This window comes from Octopus sinensis, linkage group LG1 (genome assembly GCF_006345805.1).
Source record: "Octopus sinensis linkage group LG1, ASM634580v1, whole genome shotgun sequence".
In the NCBI taxonomy this organism is placed as follows: Eukaryota; Metazoa; Mollusca; class Cephalopoda; order Octopoda; family Octopodidae; genus Octopus; species Octopus sinensis.
Genome location: NC_042997.1, coordinates 134,919,732 through 134,938,809, shown reverse-complemented (window position 1 = coordinate 134,938,809; position 19,078 = coordinate 134,919,732). Strand labels below are relative to the sequence as shown.

General features: G+C 34.5%; 1 protein-coding gene across 4 annotated transcripts in view; it reads left to right on the top strand.

Moving 5' to 3' along the window:
* The window catches only part of LOC115217046 (sodium-dependent neutral amino acid transporter B(0)AT3-like), a 213,656-nt gene that overhangs the window by 167,354 nt on the left and 27,224 nt on the right, over positions 1-19,078 (top strand). For all 4 annotated transcript variants that reach the window (XR_005000125.1, XM_029786617.2, XM_036504908.1 and 1 more), the window contains exons 4-7: positions 6,272-6,433; positions 8,762-8,872; positions 12,330-12,531; positions 18,266-18,384. Coding sequence is in view for 3 of the 4 variants with exons in the window: in XM_029786617.2 (XP_029642477.1) it covers positions 6,272-6,433; positions 8,762-8,872; positions 12,330-12,531; positions 18,266-18,384 (594 nt within the window). In the remaining variant the exon portion in view is untranslated. The remainder of the gene's footprint in view (positions 1-6,271; positions 6,434-8,761; positions 8,873-12,329; positions 12,532-18,265; positions 18,385-19,078) is intronic.

The following is a 19,078-nucleotide window of genomic DNA, read 5'->3' as shown; positions in this document are numbered from 1 at the left end:
TCCGGTGCAGAAACAAATGTTGTAATTAGTATTACAACTTGCTATTTCTATCTTTTTTGCTGCATAACTCATATTAATCTTATGCAATAGTGGAGTTCCACATCTTTATCCAGCCCTGGAAAATATCCTGCTGTAGAAGAATAGCGCATCTTTGATGCAGGTCTGATGAAGTGCCACTCTAATGTCTAAAACCGCAACCATTGAAGAAATTTTCACTTAGAATTTTTACTTAAACTGGTGATGCAAGTAAAGTTGATACAGAAACAATTGTAGCGAATCATTAAAGATGTGTGAAAGAATTTCTTTGTCTTCTTGTCATTTGAATTATAATTTACTCTTAGCCAAACACACATAACGGTGTGACCATTGTGAAACCAGGATTTTCTACGCTGAAGATTATCGGCATTGGTCTGGAACCCGACAGTGTTGATAACACAGAATTTGGTTTGAGCTCTTTTGTGAAAATCCCTACCCATATACATACATGCATACACACACACACACACACACACACACACACACACACACACACACACACACACATATTTACATAGAGAGGGAGAGAGAAATTGAGAGTGAGAGAAATAGAGAGAGAGTTTTACTGTCTTCCACAGGTAGGACATGTTAGCATGTAACGTGCTTTCGCTAGTTATTTATGTGTATATGTAGTCGTGAGCAGACATAAACCTCTTGCTGGTTCTTCTACCTTTAACTCAGTGGAATATTGAGGATCAGAAAGCTAGAAAGAAAGACGGCAATGTTGTCATAGTTTAACGCTTATTGGGGCGCTGTGATATGTAAGACACTGCCTAAATACCAATCTTGATAAATTAGACTTCTTAAAACCAGAAAGGAGAAAGCTAATTCGAAGACTAAAGATCCAATCCATCACTGAAATAGCAAAAATTTGTAAAACTTTCCAGAAGTTTATCATTTAAATATATATGAGCATATCTAGATATGAAACTATATACATAAGAATACATACATTGAACAAAACAAACAGATCTGCATGCATACATACATACAGACATGCAAAAATAGCCTGTTGATGTTGAAATTCTTATGGATGTAGGTTAGAAACCGGCTCTTTCACTATTGGCAAGAAATCTTGAAATAAAACTGAATAATTACACACACATGCACACACACATGTATATATTTGTATATATATGCAGAGTAATCTCTCGCCGTATCGCGCTTCAGCTATCGCGGTTTATTATTTAAGCTTTACGTCGATTCCTCCGTGGTGTTGTTTTGCTTTTATAATAAAATAAATATATACAAATTATAAAAATAATTTTTAAAATATACAGTAAAGTATTGTTTCTACTTCGTGGATCTTCACCTAACACGGGGTTTTTGGGACCTAACACACATGATAGTAGAGGGATTAATACATATATATATAGAGAGAGAATTTAAATAGAGGATATATTAACCTCGTGAAGGAATGGTTGCATCCAAAAAAATACTGGAAGCAGTTGTAAGAAGCGAAAGATGGCTGTTTTGTTAAAATAAATAATTAACTCCTTAATCTCCATTTTCTTTTCTTCTTTTAACTATATATGTGTGTGTGTTTTGTGTGTACGTATGTATGTAGGCATACCTTAAATGACGTCAATAGTTAATTCGAGGTCGTGCAGCATAACAGCAAAAATGACGTAAATCGGAAGATCGTTTGAAAAAATGCTTTAGTTTTTGTCTCCTTTAATAAATAGTTTATGCATATTTTTACATGTACTTTACTTGATTTTCCACTTCAATACTGGTTATTATGGCTACTAGGTATATATATTTTTAAAAACTATACTCTTAAATATGTTCTCTGTGATTGATGTAGGGTCCACTGAATTTGTGATTATTCTTAAAGGAAGGAAACGTGAAGTTTCTGTGTGTGTGTGTGTGTGTGTATATATATATATATATATATATATACATACACACACACACACACACATATATATATATATATATAAAATAAATAATATAATATATAAATTAGAGATAAAACCACTATTATGCAACTCAAGCAGTTGTATATATATATATATATACATACACACTACACACGCACACACACACATATATATATATAATATAAAATAATATAATATAATATAAATTAGAGATAAAACAACTATTATGCAACTCAAGCTGTTGTATATATATATATATATATATATATATTATAATACTAAAGTATATTGCCATCACTTCGCATCATCAGTTTTAACGTGTCGTTACGTTGCAGTGCTTTGCGGATACTTTCAATTATATTCTAATGAGTTGATTGATATTAACAAAGCTCTTTATAAACAAAGAGTTTTATAGGTGATTACACATAGATGGATATCGCTTATTACTTTAGGGATATTTCAAATATCAAACAGTTGATAAGATAAATGAATATCGATTGGGTTACTTAAAACATTGACTAACAATGCTGTTGCTGAATCTGATGATCATAAGGTGATATGTGCCAGTATTTTTGTCTCTAGGTATGAGTGTGTGCTTGCATGTCTGTCTATCTCTCTGGATGTACGTATGCATGTACGTGTGTATGCTAGAATATATATACAAAAACACACACACACGTATCTGTGTGTATGTACGTGTACATATATGTGTGTGTTAATATTATATATATATATATATATATATATATATATATATATATATATATATATATATATATATATATATATATATATGTATAAGCTTTCAGGATTCAAAAGAATATCAGGTATTTGTGTAGTAAAAGCAAGGTAGACTCGGGGATAGCGCACCTGTGTACCGACAATATATACTGACATATACATACTTACTAAAGTCAATACGGAATTGTCCTTCCAGTTATATATACATTCACAAGTAACGGACTTAATGCACAACGTGCCATCAACGCCACACAGGGGTACACTCACTGTACTTATTCCTCGTTGATTATAGACCCCAGATCCAAACGTATGGAAGGTTTCGAGTTAGGTAAACAATAAATAAATACACAAATGGTTTACGATTTACTACAGGTGTTTCAGACGTGTTCTATACTGCAAAAAACTACTTTCATCAGTGAATAAAGGCAAGAATTAATAATTAGAACTTTTCACAAAACAGAACATAGTGACATATGTCACAACCGACGTGATTTCAGCAGGAGAGCGAGTAACTGTATCTAATCACTCTTCTGTTTTGTGACAGGTTCTGATTGTTAATTCTCACCTGTATTCACCTGATGAAAACGTTTTTTTTTTTTTTTGCATGATGTAATACTTTTGTTCATCAATAAAGAACACGCCTGAAACAGCGGTAGTGAAACGCAACCCATCTGTGTCATTATATGTGACACTGATATATATATGGAAGGACGAGTGGTTTGGTAAGAATGGGGTGTATTAGGAAGGAATAGGGGGAGGGGAGGGGTTGGGTTGGGTTGTGGCATCGGGTGTGATGCAATGGAGGAGTGAGTGGAGTTTACATTGTTTGGTGTGAACGAGAAATTGATGAAAGAGATTATTTAAATGAATTATGTAACGTAGTGTTTGCATGGGAGGGCGACTGAGAGGTGAAGATGGAAAAAGTAAGAGGGAAAAGACGGTCAATGGTGTTTATTTTGAAGATATTAGAACGAATGGTGGTGCGCATAAAGCGGTAGGATGTAGTACGGAGTATGGGTAGGATGGTTGTAGCAGAGTGGAGAGTAGGGTGGAAATGGAGGCACAAAACTTTAGGGATGAGGCGGTGATGAAGGCAGCGACTGAGAAACGAAATGTGACTAGAGAAGCGTGATCCCGGATCAAAATTCGGAAATACAGAAAAATAGCATTCAGCGAATACATACTAAAATACTAAAATCGCAAATCCAAATACTAAAATCGCAACTACTATAAACGATATATTCAGAACAGACACTACCCATGAATTTATTCTGAACAATTCCAGTCACTACTATTACAACCACAACGGGTCACTTTTAGGTCACTTGACCATTTAAGAGCATTCCACCAACATCCTACTACTGTCATATCACTCCCGCATTCTTCTCCTTCTTCTTCTTCTTCACCGCCTTCTTTTCAACTACTACTACTACTACTACTGCTTAAACAATCAAAAACAAGAATTCATATCAAATATTAGGCCTACTACTACCTGCTGCCCACTACCTAGAACATACATGAGTAAAAGAGAGAGACAGAGGCAAATAGAAAAAAAGGAAAATGTCCCTTGCATTTGAAAACAATTTAATTGCTTTTCATGCGTGACTCTAGGTTGCATAAGTCGCAAAGATGGAAACCGGTACTAAAATGTTCTTCACAATAAGATTATTTTAGCATTTTCTACCTTGTCTTATTTTCCTATATATATATATATGATATATGATATATATATATATATATATATATATGCATATATATATATGCATATATATATATTATATATATATATATATATATATATATATATGCACATATATACGACGGGCTTCCTGAACCCGGAGACATGTGGTTGGGAAGCAAGCGTCTTACGACACAGCTACGTCTGTGCCTGTTAATGTATCAAAACATCCACGTTAAGATGGATATAATGATTGCCCGTTGGGTAATATCCATAATATTAATACTGCTTTCGCTGTGAGCACAATATCATTTGTATGATGTGGAAAATATTCCAACAGTACTGTCCAAAGGATGTTAGCATCAATATTAAAATTCACCCACGTGTCATCCGTTCTCCACAAAAATAATTTTAACGTCACATCACAACTGCTAGACGGAACTATTTCACTTCAACTGGCCTTTTTCTCTTTAACATCATGCCAAGACGCATAAGAGAAAAACATTTCATAACATTCAAATGGGTCCTGGACAAATATCTCCAATAAATTCCAGATAATCCACCTACACCAAGATATATCTCTGCAAACAATCACTCTTTACTCGAATCGGCTGGGTTATTTCGCCTGCCTTTACGTTCTAAATTCAAATTCCACCGAGGTTGACTTTCATCCTTTTGGGGTCGATAAATTAAGTACCAGTTGCATACTGAGGTCTATCTAATCGACTGGCCTCCTCCCTTGTATCTAGAGAAGAAAAGAATAAGCTATGCTGCCGGAAGAGTGACTGTAATATGAAACAATTAAATGTCTTTTTCAGGTGGTGCTATTAGACATGGCTTGATACAATTCTAACCGAAACTTATCTCAGTATCTCAGTATCTAAGTACACACATACACATACATATACATACATATATATACTTATATAACCCATACATATACATACATATATGTGCTTATATATACATATACATATATATATATATATATATATATATATATATATATATATATATATATATATATATAGTGACGCATATTTGCCATTTGAATATGGCTAACCCCTAAGGCAAATATGCGTCACGATGTGTTACCGCTACTGTTTATAACTTGCTCTGAGATTTATCATTGTTTCATATATATATATATATATATATATATATATATATATATATATATATATATATATATATATATATATATATATATATATATATATATGTTTGTGTGTGTGTAATATATGTATATATATTTGTGTATGTATATATACATATGCCTGAGTTTATAAAGTCCATATACTCTAGTTTCTTTCAAAATTGGTCTATTTCCCTTTTAGTTTTTCTTCAGTCTTAATTTAATCTTCGTATTCGATTCTTAAAATTCTCTCAACTACTTTCTTCTATCTCTCTCTCTCTCTCTCTCTCTCTCTCTCTCTTCTCTCTCTCTCTCTCTCTGTATACATATACATACACTCTCACATACGTACATACATACATACACACACACACATACATACATACATACATACATACATACATACATACATACATACATACATGCATGCATGCATACATACATACATACATGCATGAATACATACATACATGAATACATACATACATGCATGCATGCATGCATACATACATACATACATACATACATACATACATACATACATACATGCATGCTTGAATACATACATACATACATACATACATACATACATACATACATACATACATACATACATACATGCATGCATGCATACATACATACATGCATGAATACATACATACATGAATACATACATACATACATACATACATACATACATACATACATACATCTGTCACTCTTTCTCTCTGTGTTGTCTGTTTCGTGCATCAATAGAAACTTATTTTTATATTTTTCTCTTTCATGTTCTCTTGCAAGAAAAGTGGTTCGACAACCTACTTCTGGTTTCGTGTCGCTCTCAACAGTGCTCCGTCGATCGATACAGCACCTATAATAAGCTGGAAGATATCGGCCGCATTAGTATGCGCTTGGTTATTGGTTTTCTGTTGTATGATCAAAGGCATCAAATCTTCTGGAAAGGTAAGACGAAATGTGTTGGTGGATGGTTGAGGTGGACTAAATAAGTAATTAAAAGGAAAAATGTTTATTAATTTGTAATATAAATGTCATTCATATTTTAAAGTTCATGATCATTAAGAAACACTTATATTTAATGCTATTGATATTATCGTATCAACTGGAAAAGTAAATTATATTTGATAATGTTGTGTAATATTGTTAAAAGTTGTATTATTATTAATTTTGTTTCCCAAGACGTCGAGCTCTGAGAATCGTTAGCAGGCCGGGCAAAATGCTTAGCGGTATTTCGCCTGCCATTACGTTCTGAGTTCAAATTCCGCGGAGGTCGACTTTGTCTTTCATCCTTTCGGGGTCGATAAATTAAGTACCAGTTACGCACTGGGGTTGATGTAATCGACTTAATCCGTTTGTCTGTCTTGTTTGTCCCCTCTGTGTTTAGCCCCTTGTGGGTAGTAAAGAAATAGTATTTCGCCTGCCGCTACGTTCGGAATTCAAAATTCCGCCGAGGTCCTCTTTGCCTTTCATCCTTTCGGCGTCGATTAAATAAGTACCAGTTACACACTGGGGTCGATATAATCGACTTAATCCGTTTTTCTGTCCTTGTTTGTCCTCTCTGTGTTTAGCCCCTTCGTCTGCCGTTACGTCCTGAGTTCAAATTCCGCCGAGTTCGTCTTTGCCTTTCATCTTTTCGGGGTCGAAGAAATAAGTACCAGTTGTGTACTATGGTCTATGTAATCGACTATCCCCTTCTCCAAAATTTCAGGCCTTGTGCTTCTAGTAGAAAGGTTCATTGCTTTTGTTTTTCAAGACGATGAGCTGGCAGAATCGTTAGCACGACGGATAAAATGTTTAGCGGCACCTCTTCCGTTATTGTCTGCGTTCAAATTCCGTCAAGGTCGACTTTGTCTTTCATCATTTCTGAATTGATAAAATAAAGTACCACTCAAAAACTGGAGTTGATGTAATCGACTAGCTATCTCCCCACAAAATTTCTGGCCTTGTGCCTATAGTTAGAAAGATTACTACTTTTGTTTTCTAATTTTTATAACCGCTTCTGCGTAAATTCAAATTTATTCTCTACTTTGTTATTGGAATTATCTTTTCCTACGTTGTTAATGTGGCAAACAAACACATTATCACTAACACGATTTCAGTATTCTTAGTTATGTCAGCAAAATCGGGTAAAGCTCTGTGAACTTTGGGTACGTCCTAATGTGTGCCCTATTTTCTAATGGTATTTTCTGCATGCTGTATGTTTTGGTATTTTTTTGAAATAGCGCTAATTGGCTCTCTTTCTAGTCTTCATAAGGTGTCTATTACTATGGAAATTGCCGCATTAAAAAACATTTACATTTCTAGCTTGGACAATATAATTCGTTTGTAGGAAAATCGCTTTATTAAAAATATAACTTGTGAATATTTTCCTTTCCCAAATCCTTTTATATACTGAATATGTTATATATACTAATGTATATATGAATTTCTTAAACATATTATTCATTCATTTATTTTTGTGAAGTAGCTCAAATCCTCTCCAGTTAGAGATTTCAGAGACGAGAGTATGGTCATCGTAATTGTATAAAAAATGGACTGACTATAATGAATTATTAGGATAAGTTCCATATAAGATTGACTTGCTCTTTCATTTCTTTCTGTGTGGATTTGATTCAATTAGGAAAGCCCATCTATATGATTACGAAAGTAACCTTTGCTAAAGATAAAAGCAATTAGCACTGCGTATTAATTTTCTTTTTATTTAATGCAGCAGAAAAATGATTTGTCAAATAGTTTCAATGATTGATTTATTCCGAACATTTACAATTGAAATATTCCCCATTATATGAAAGTTTAGCATCTAAGTTTGGGAATTTGTTTGAAATTTTACGAAATTTCAATTTTCCTGTTACTATCATGTGCAAGTTGTAACGATATCCACAACTTACCCAAGATCGTTGCTCTGGTTGGTTTCCAATAACCAAATGCATATCTCGCTTTGAGAGAACACTATTAGAATATTAAATGGGGCGTTTTAGCAATAGCTCACATGATACACGCAATAGCTTGCATGTGTGGGTGTGTCTGTGTGTACTAGTAGTTGCTATGAAAAGAAATTGGAATTGATTTTGATACGGAAGATGAAAGTCTTAATTATCACGATAAAACGTGACCTTATGTCGCACGCGCGCGCGTGATAAAGTATGTTTAATAAGGTGATTCTACAGAGTTATTTCAATTGGTGACATCGTAATTATTTGTACTCGTTGAAACAACTTGTTGAAATTTTACACGTAAGATACTAAATGATTCTATTTTCTCTCTTAATTCCAGGTTGTCTATGTTACAGCAACTTTCCCATATTTTGTCCTGGTCATTTTTTTCTTTCGCGGAGTAACTCTACATGGATTTGAGGAAGGTGTAAAATACTTATTCATTCCAAAGGTAAAATTCTAATTGTTAATTTTTTACACATAACCCTGCATAAATTTAGAATAACATGTCTACGAACCAACGCGATCGCTTAACTGCTTGAAATAACCAAAGTCTATTTCAAATCACAACTTACCTTAATTTGAATAAAAATTTAAATACAATTAAACAATGTATTTGTAGATAAGGATGATAGTCATGTTCGAAATGCATTTGTTCTGATAATGTTCTGAGCTAAATTAACGATGTATTTAAAATCGCAAAGAGCTTATGTGCTCATAACGATATATACATTGACGTATAAATATAATACGTAATACGCTACTGCCATACATTTATATTAAAATTAGTTGACCTCCTATCACACGTTCGCACGACATATTTTGTTTTAAGTATATTTCTATGGAAGTAAGGCAGCGAGCTGGCAGAAACGTTAGCACGCCGGGCGAAATGCGTAGCCGTATTTCGTCTGCCGTTACGTTCTGAGTTCAAATTCCACCGAGGTCGGCTTTGCCTTTCATCCTTTCGAGGTCGACAAATTAAGTACCAGTTACGCACTGGGGTTGATGTAATCGACCTAATCTCTTTGTCCTTGTTTGTCCTCTCTGTGAAACCCCATGTGGGTAGTAAGGAAATAGGTATTTCGCCTGCTGTTACGTTCTGAGTTCAAATTCCGCCGAGGTCGACTTTGCTTTTCATCCTTTCGGAGTCGATAAACTAAGTACCAGTTACGCACTGCGGTTGATATTATCGACTTAATCCGTCTGTCTATCCTTGTTTGTCTCCCCTGTGTTTAGCCCCTTGTGGGTAGTAAAGAAATATGTATTTCTATGGAAGTATGTATCAAAGAAGTTATGTATAGTATATACACTGAACTGTAATTACTATTATAGGCAGTTGGGAATCTTAGCTCACAACACAATCATTCTATCATCAATTATTCTATTTAAGAATCGTTTTTATGTTGTGAACAATGTCAAATATATAATCATTTTAGACACTTGATACACCATGATTAAACAAAAAGAATGAAAGAAATATGATGGGCTCTAATTTGGTTAAGCGACATTGCGTGCCGTTTGATTACCCCAGAAAGTTGCTCTCATAACAACTTCGCATTTAAAACAAACTGCTGACTAAAAAAGTAGTACATTAATAGAAAGACCGAGATATCTGAATGCTATTATTTTAGGGCTATTCACTGAGAAAACTATTTCACTATGGCTTCCATGATTTTATTTTACATTTCATATTGATATCTCTAAATACTTTCTTGAATATAATTGTAGAACAAAGCTCGTAGATATTTTAATGCTACGAAGTCTCACTTAACCAATTTACTGCTAATCAATTTTTTTTATATGAAATTTCTGAGACCTCCTTTGGTCACGACACAGACCATGGGATTGTACCTAGAAAGCTACCCTCCCAGGCACAAGGTTGTTTATGGAAGACCAGCAGTTGCCCATGCATACCGGCCTCCCGTCTCCACGCCACAAATGTTATCCAAGGGAAAGGCAAAGACCGATACAGCTTGTCACCTATGACGTCGCAACTCATTTCTACAGCTGAGTGAATTAGAGCAACGTGAAATAAAGTGTCTTGCTCTAGAACAGAACATGCAGCCCGGTCCGGGATTCGAGCTCACAACCTCACGATCATAAGCTCGACACTCTAACCACTGATCCATGCGCCTTCATGAAATTTCTAATGATATCTTAATACTACTTATTAGACCCACTGAACTTATATTTCATGCAATACCATTTTAAATAAGATGGCAATCTTAATGCCTTTTTTGGTGCATTAAAACATTACTCAAAGTAAGTGGTTGGTATTTCTAAGACAAAAATAAATATGTCTGTAAACGAAAAGGAACAATATTTATTAAACAAATCATAAAGTATAAATGTAATCTGCACGTCTAAATACCAGCAGCAATATTGTCCCCAAACTTATTCATATCTCTTTGGGTTTGTTTAAAACTTTTCTAATCATTCCTTCAACACATTGGCAGTTGTGTGAGAATCCGATAAAAATTATGAAACTAAGAAGTAACATATTAACACCAAAACGCTAATTCCGTTAAGTCATCCAAGGAATTTTAAATAATTATCAATTGCAAGGAATATGCTATTTACAAGTTCGAGCTTCTTTCGAAGTGTGCCCACACGCATTACGTTATGCGATTGAACGATTTCATCCAACATTAACTAAAAATCATACGAATGAAAACAAAGCACATATGTTTTTTTTTACATATTTAAGCAATTTAAAAAGAATATATTTATATCATTATCTCTTACCGTCGTAAAAATATGAAATAAAAATGGTGTTGATATGTTTTAATGTATTTCTATTTCATTAAACAGAGTTGAATAGTTTATTTAATAGAGAAATAAATTGTTAAATTGTTGAAAATAACTAATAATACTTTTAAATATGAAACAAAATGTGTTTTGCTCAATAAACTTTCAATAATAATGTAAAAGTCATAGCACCAGTAGTTTTTAATGTATCAGACTAATCAGTAAAGCAAAATATCAAACCAGTAAATAAATAAAGCAAAAGCAACGGTACTTAATGTTTTTGGTAACGGGTTAAGCAGAAAAGAGAGATTGCGCAATGGATTCTCGTCAAATAGAAATGGGCTTGCTGTTGAATAGTCTGTTTTTTTGCGAGTCTCATAACTCATTTGCTTAATTTCAGAAGGCTTCACTTTCTGACAGTGCCTATATAGCAAATGGACGCATCCGTGTCACTCTAATCTGTACTTGCGTGAGGAATCGGCGTAAACAGTTTTTTGTGGAAGAAATGCGGGCAAATCGTACGATGGTTTTTGATGTTGTTAAGATCAGACTATTCTACGCGACATTTTAATTAAGTTTCGCATTATATAATGTCCAAATTCCGATTCGTTACATTTTGAATTAAAATTTTGCTGAAGTCGACTTTGTTTTCACCCTTTCAAAGTCGATAAGTACCAGTCTATTACTGGACTCGATGTAATCAACTTACGTTCTCTCACAAAAGTTGCTAGCCTTGTGTCGAAACTTGAAACCATAGTTTAACGTCTAATTTCTATTCAGCAGCGTTGGGAAATGTTTGCTCAGCTTCAGCGTGCCTCAAAAAGTGTAATTTCATTACATTTTCAAAGTTTTCTAATTTGCATATTTTCAAATAAGGCACACATAAAGTAATCAAATCTTTAAAAATTTTACAACAGTTATTTTATATAAATGTTTTTCAATAGAAAAATTATGTAAGAATATGTCTCAAAATCATCATTATCCTCATTTTTTTCTTTATCATTTCATTATATGCAAAGCCTCACTCTTCATGTCTGTCTTTATATTGCCCACTCAGCCATCGTTCTGGTGACAAATAAAACAAATCATTATTACTATTATTATTATTATTATTATTATTATTATTATTATTATTATTATTATTATTATTACTTTTACAGTGGGACAAGTTATTCGAACCTGCTGTTTGGTTAGATGCAGCAACTCAAATATTCTATTCATTTGGCTTAGCATTCGGATGCTTGGTAGCTTTGGCTTCATATAATCCAGTCCGCAGTAACTTTCTTAGTGAAGCTCTTATGGTCAGTATCGGCGACTTCTTCACTTCCTTATTGACTGCCACAGTGGTTTTCTCAGTTCTCGGTAAGTTCAGTATACTCATCACATTTGCTGCCGTCAATGCTATCATCGTTAAAACTATCATTGCCCCAATCCCTTCTACTACATCCACCAAGCCCAATACCACCAAAACCACCAGAACCACCACCTACACCACTACCACCATCACCAAGTGTGAGACTCTCGGGTCTCACACTTGCGGATAGCCATCTCCGCCCCGATAATGGTAAACAGAGATATGGTCTGGGAGACTAGCCAAGAACTGCAGTCTCCACTAACCCAGGCTCGACCATAAACCTGTCAGAGAGCGACCGATACGTCGTACATCTAGTAAAAAGTGAAACACCCAACTGGAACGTCATTGATCACAGGACTACTTGATGGAAACAGAGAAGCGAATGGTGTAGACAACGCGATGTTCTTCAGATTTTGATATCTAGAATAAGTTAATGTTTTCACATCTGCAATGCGTACTCATTTCAAAACCATCAATTTTAGCACCACAACTACCGCCATTATCAATACTCTCATCTTCATTACTGCCATAAATACTACTAACAACGATTTTATTACCAAGATCTTTATCGGAAAGTATAGCCTTTTGAGTGTAAAGCCTCTTTAAAGTGAATTGTACTGTATTTATATATATAATGAAAAAGGATTACAAAATTACATAAAGTATGGATGGGAATTATCAGGAACTAAATAACCACATTTGTTTTTCATGGGGGAAAATCCTTATCTCATGAATGAAAACATTTTAGATAAATTTTATCCATGAAATGAAAGATATTTACACAGCAATAACGTACAGCAACAAGACAATATTTGTACAAACAAAATATTCTTCCCGGTTTGGTAACGCAGGAATGAGAATTCTTTAGAATTGTTTCAGTTAATTTACTAAAATGAAGTTTCGATGGAGTTTTTGTTTAAACAGAATGCCATTTGTAAATAACGTTTAAACAGATACCTTGGCTGTTTACATGTGTGTTTGCAAATTTACATAATGGAAGTGTTCAAATTCAAGCCGATTGGTTATCGTATTTCTCAGAGCGCCACAACGGATGCTTTACAGAATTTGTTGCCGTTCTTTCATTCTGCCTCAAATTCCGCTGTGGCTTACTTGCGTGCTAACCTGAATATCTCGCCCAATTTTATTCCACTGTGGGTTTTTTAAGTGGGGTTAACTGTGTTGCAGGCACTAGGGCTCGGGCCCCTGGCTTGAGAATACCTTCCTCCCTCACACCCATGAATTTCCAAAGGAATTTAAAATGGCCATAAGTATGACTTTCTCTCTTGAATTAAAGATAAAAGAAAATTTATATATAAAAACATAGACGAGCACACGCAGGCACATGGATGCGTAATCACTCACACGCACATACACACATACGCATACACACACACACATACACACACATCTGTATACAGCAGGCATGGCTATGTGGTAGGAAGACTGCTTCCCAGCCAAGTGGTTCCTTGTTCAGTCACGCTACGTGTCACCTTGGGCATGTGTCTTCAACTACAGCCGACCAAAGCTTTGGGAGTATATTTGGTAGACAGAAACTGAAAGAAACTCTCATATGTGTACACAAATATATATATATCTGTGTGTGTTTGTTTTTCCTCCATCAAAGCTTGACAACCGGTACTAGTTTAAGTCCTCGTAACTTAGTAGTTCTGCTAAAATGACCGATCGAAAAAGTGCTAGGTTTAAAAACACGTATTGGGGTCGATTCATTTGACTAAAACCCTTCAAGTCGGTGCCCCCTTACGACCACAGTCTAATGACTGAAACAAGTAAAAGATATAAGTGGTGTGTTTTCGGGGGGTGTTTGTGAAGGTAGGAGGGTATTTGTGTTTTATATATATATATATATATATATATATATATATATATATATATATATATATATATATATATATATATATAATCAAGAAAAAAGCAACAAGAATGGATTGGTAGTTTAGTACAATTGTTTCATACTATAAACATTTTATTTCAAGCTGCAAATATTACAGCAAATATAATGTCAAGTATTCATCAGCTAAATCACATATAGGTTTTCCAAACAACTTAGAGAGTGTAAATATCCGTATGAAGTTATAGGAGTGAGTTCCAATTGTACTAAACTACCAAGCCATTCTTGTTGCTTTTTTCTTGATTATAATCACCCCACATAATTTTATGGTTAATACCATAAAGAATTCTGGTGCATCTAAGTTAAGTACCATATTCATTTGAATTCATTTGAATCTTAATTGTTTTGCTGAAATATATATATATATATATATATATATATATATATATATATATTATAATAATTAGGGAATATCAATTCCAGTGCCACAGGATTGAGACATTCAAATTAAAAATAGTAAATTGAATCACTCTCAATAATCAATTTATATGTATCAAAATATTGTTAGGGATAGAAATACCCACACCTTCATCGACTCCAAACGATATTAACTCAACCAAGCCTTAAAATGTTAAATAATATACTTACTATTTATATTAATAATCCCGAAATGTTCATATTACGGACTACACGTGCTTCATGAGGGTACGTATGGTATTGTTAAGATACAAAATCTCATTCCAAAACTCATTATGTTTAAGCACTCCCAAACGTCAGGTCTACTTTCCCCACATTTATAAATATAACTACTTCCTATATATCACTGTTTCTATCTCTAACAATATTTATATATATATATATACATATATATAAAAATCCAGAGGTCGACATGTAGGACGAAAGTTATCTTCAAGGAATCCATAGTAAATATAAAAAAAACAACTTTCATGGACAATAGTGGTTTATTGAGACGGAGGATTGTGGATTTTTACTTAACGAAGAACTAAATAGCTGAAACAAAGTTCTTTTTATATTCCACGGTAAGCGACTAGGGTTGCCGGGTGTGCGAAAAGGAATACAAGAGTTACGGAATGGAGTAGAAAAGATCCGGGCTACATATGCTTCAGAGCGGGCGGAACCTCAGAAGTGGTGAAGATCCAAGCGAGGTGTATACCGCCGGCTACTCTGCAGGCCAAGGACATCTTGGTTAAATTAAAGGTTACATATGTAGCCCAGACCTTACCTACTCCGTTCCTATATACACACACATACAAACATACATACATACATACATAAATCTGAATACACTATCCAAATTGCAAGTTCATATTTATACCTGTAATTATTGGGGCCCTGGGATACGTAACACATTGCCTCAGTACCAATCTTGAGAAATTAGGCTTCTCAAAACCAGAAAGGAGAAAGCTAATTTGAAGACTACAGATTCAATCCATCACTGGAACTGTAAAAATCTGTAAAACTTCCCAGAAGTTTATTACTTAAATATATATGAGCAAGTTTAGATATGCAACTATATGCATGACAATAGATACATAAAACAAAACATACAAATCTGCACATATACATACATGCATACATACATACATACATACATACATACATACATACATACATACATACATACATACATACATACAAAAATAACCTGCTGTTGATGTTGAAATTCCAATGAAGGAGCATTGGATCTAGGTTAGAAACCGGCTCTCTCTCTCTGTTGGCAGGAAATATTTAGATAAAACTGAACAATAACATGCATACATACATATGTTAGTAGAAAGCTTTGTGATGATAGTAACATCGATCATCAAAGCAGTTTATCATGGACGAACAGCCTGATTACTACCTCCCACTTTGAAGCGTATGCATTTGCAATCCAGGATCAGAAAATATCAACCAAGTACCTGATGCACAAAAAGGTTAGAAATTCAGGAAAAGCAGTAAAATGTGACAACCGATGCAGACTTTATGGAGTTCACACTGAAGATATCACCCACATTATAAGTGGTTGTCCCAAAATGTCATCACGGTATTATCTACCGATGAGACATGACGTTGTTGCTAGGACACTCTATAATGAGATACTTCGGAGGACACAAAAAAATAAAACCCCACAATATGGTAGAAGCCATAGCCACTCATAATAGAAAGGAATACTGGTGGAATGTACCAGTGAAGACCTCAATAAAATGTAAGCACAACAGACCTGATATAATGACTTGGGTAACAGAAGAGAAACTGTGTGCATAGTTGTGGCAATTAGCTGCCCAGCGGTGTTAACATAAGGCTGAAGATCAGTGAAAAAGAGAACACATATGTTGAACAATTGAGAAATCTGTAGTTACTCTATCCAGATTAGACCCTGGAATGTGTAACACACTGCCTAAATACCAATCTTGAGAAATTAGGCTTCTCAAAACCAGACAGGAGAAAGCTAATTCGAAGACTACAGATCCATCACTGTAACTGTAAAAATCTGTAAAACTTTCGAGAAGTTTATCATTTAAATATATATGAACATGTCTAGATATGTAACAATATGCTTGAGAATACATACATAAAATATACAAATCGGCACATACATACACACGTTCATACATACATACATATATACATGCATACATACGTACATACATACATACATACATACATACATATATACATGCATACATACATACAAACATACATACATACATACATACATACATACATACATACATACATACATACATACATACGTACGTACATACATACATACATACATACATACATACATACATACATACATACATACATACATACATACATACACACATACATACATACATACATACATACATACATACATACATGGTGGCTGCCCCCTCGTTATCGAGTATGGCCATTGCACGAAGCTTAATCAATGTTGTTATCGTGCAATGCCTGTGCAAGAAGATTTTTTTAAAGTGAGGAAAGGCTGTGCACTGAGTCAATCCCACTCTCTAAGCAACAGCAGCCATGATCCGAAAAGAAGAACAAGTCAACATCATCGGTAACCACTGAGCCGCAGGTTTTATGTCGGAGTTATCCCAGTTACCTGAGTAACCTTCTCCTAGAAGGATGCTCTAACAAAGGCTAGGAGTCCTTCACTCCCAATGGTTTAACCGCGCGATCGGGTATTCAGTCCGATTATTTCTATGTTCCCGCGCATGATACAGCCTTAAGACATTTATTGGATGGCCGTTGACTCTCAAGAGTTCTTCCGCCCTTTGACAGGTTTTGTTTTTCATCCCGCAGGGTGTCCAATAAACACCCTCCTCACCAAGCAAGCTTGGTGGGTTTGCCGGTTTAGTCGCCGATGACCCGACCATGCAACAGGTTGTACTGGGTTACATGTTACCAGTAGTACTCGAAAGTGACCTGACATACATACATACATACATACATACATACATACATACATACATACATACATACATACATGCATACATACATACATACAAAAATGGCCTGTTATTGATGTTGAAATTCCAATGAAGAAACCTTGGATCTAGGTTAGAAACTGGTTCTTTCTCTATTAGCAAGAAATCTTGAAATTAACTGAATAATGACACACATGCATACATACATACATACATACATACATACATACATACATACATACATACATACATACATACATACACACATACATACATACATACATACAGATACAGATATGTGGAATCGAAGACGTAATTGAATTTCTTTGATATCATAAAAGTTGTATGAAATCGATAAATTTAAGCATCCTCAATGTTTGTTTGTCGTAGAACAGTATTCTTTGGAAACTGCTTTTGGCACATAAAATTTTGTTTAACTGCAGAAAATGATGTATTCCAATACGTGTCTTTTAGGTTTCAAAGCAACAATGGCATACGAGAAATGCCTTGAGAAATTTGGCAGCACAAATCACACAAAGAATCCTAACACCACAGTAGAAAAGGAATGTGATTTTGAAAAGCTAATGACAGAGGTATCTTTCCTATTTCATTTTTTTAGCGATGAGCAAACGATGATTATGATTTCCAAAATAATTATTATGATTATCAAAATTATTGTTAATTACATCACTATTTCATTTCGATTATTACAATTTTTTACTAATATTCATTGGTTAGTATTGCCTATCTTGTTACAGGCGCAGGAGTAGTTGTGTGGTAAGAAGCTCACTTCTCAGCCACATGGTTCCGGGTTCAGTCCCACTGCGTGGCACATTGGGCAAGTGTCTTCTACTATAGTCTCAGGCTGACCAAAGCTTTATAAGGGGATCTGGAAGATGGAAACTGAAAGAAGCTCGTCGTATATATAAGTTTATAAAATCGATATGTATATGTATGTCTGTAACTTAGCGGTTTGGCATAAGAGACCAATAGTATAAATACCAGACTTAAAAAATGAAAACAAAATTTACTGGGGGCGATACCTTCGACTGAAATTTTTCTAGGCGGTGCTCCGGCATGGCCGCAGTGAACTGACTAACACAACAAAAAGAAATATTTGATGGAATGACTTGTACCAAAAGATTTTATTCTATTTAAAACTTGCAATAAATACATCACAACTCACATAGCAGGCTAGAAAATGTCGATTGTACCATAGCGGTGAGGAAAGTTTCATTCTTATCGTCAGTAGCTGCTCCAGAATATCTGCATGATACCACATTTCCA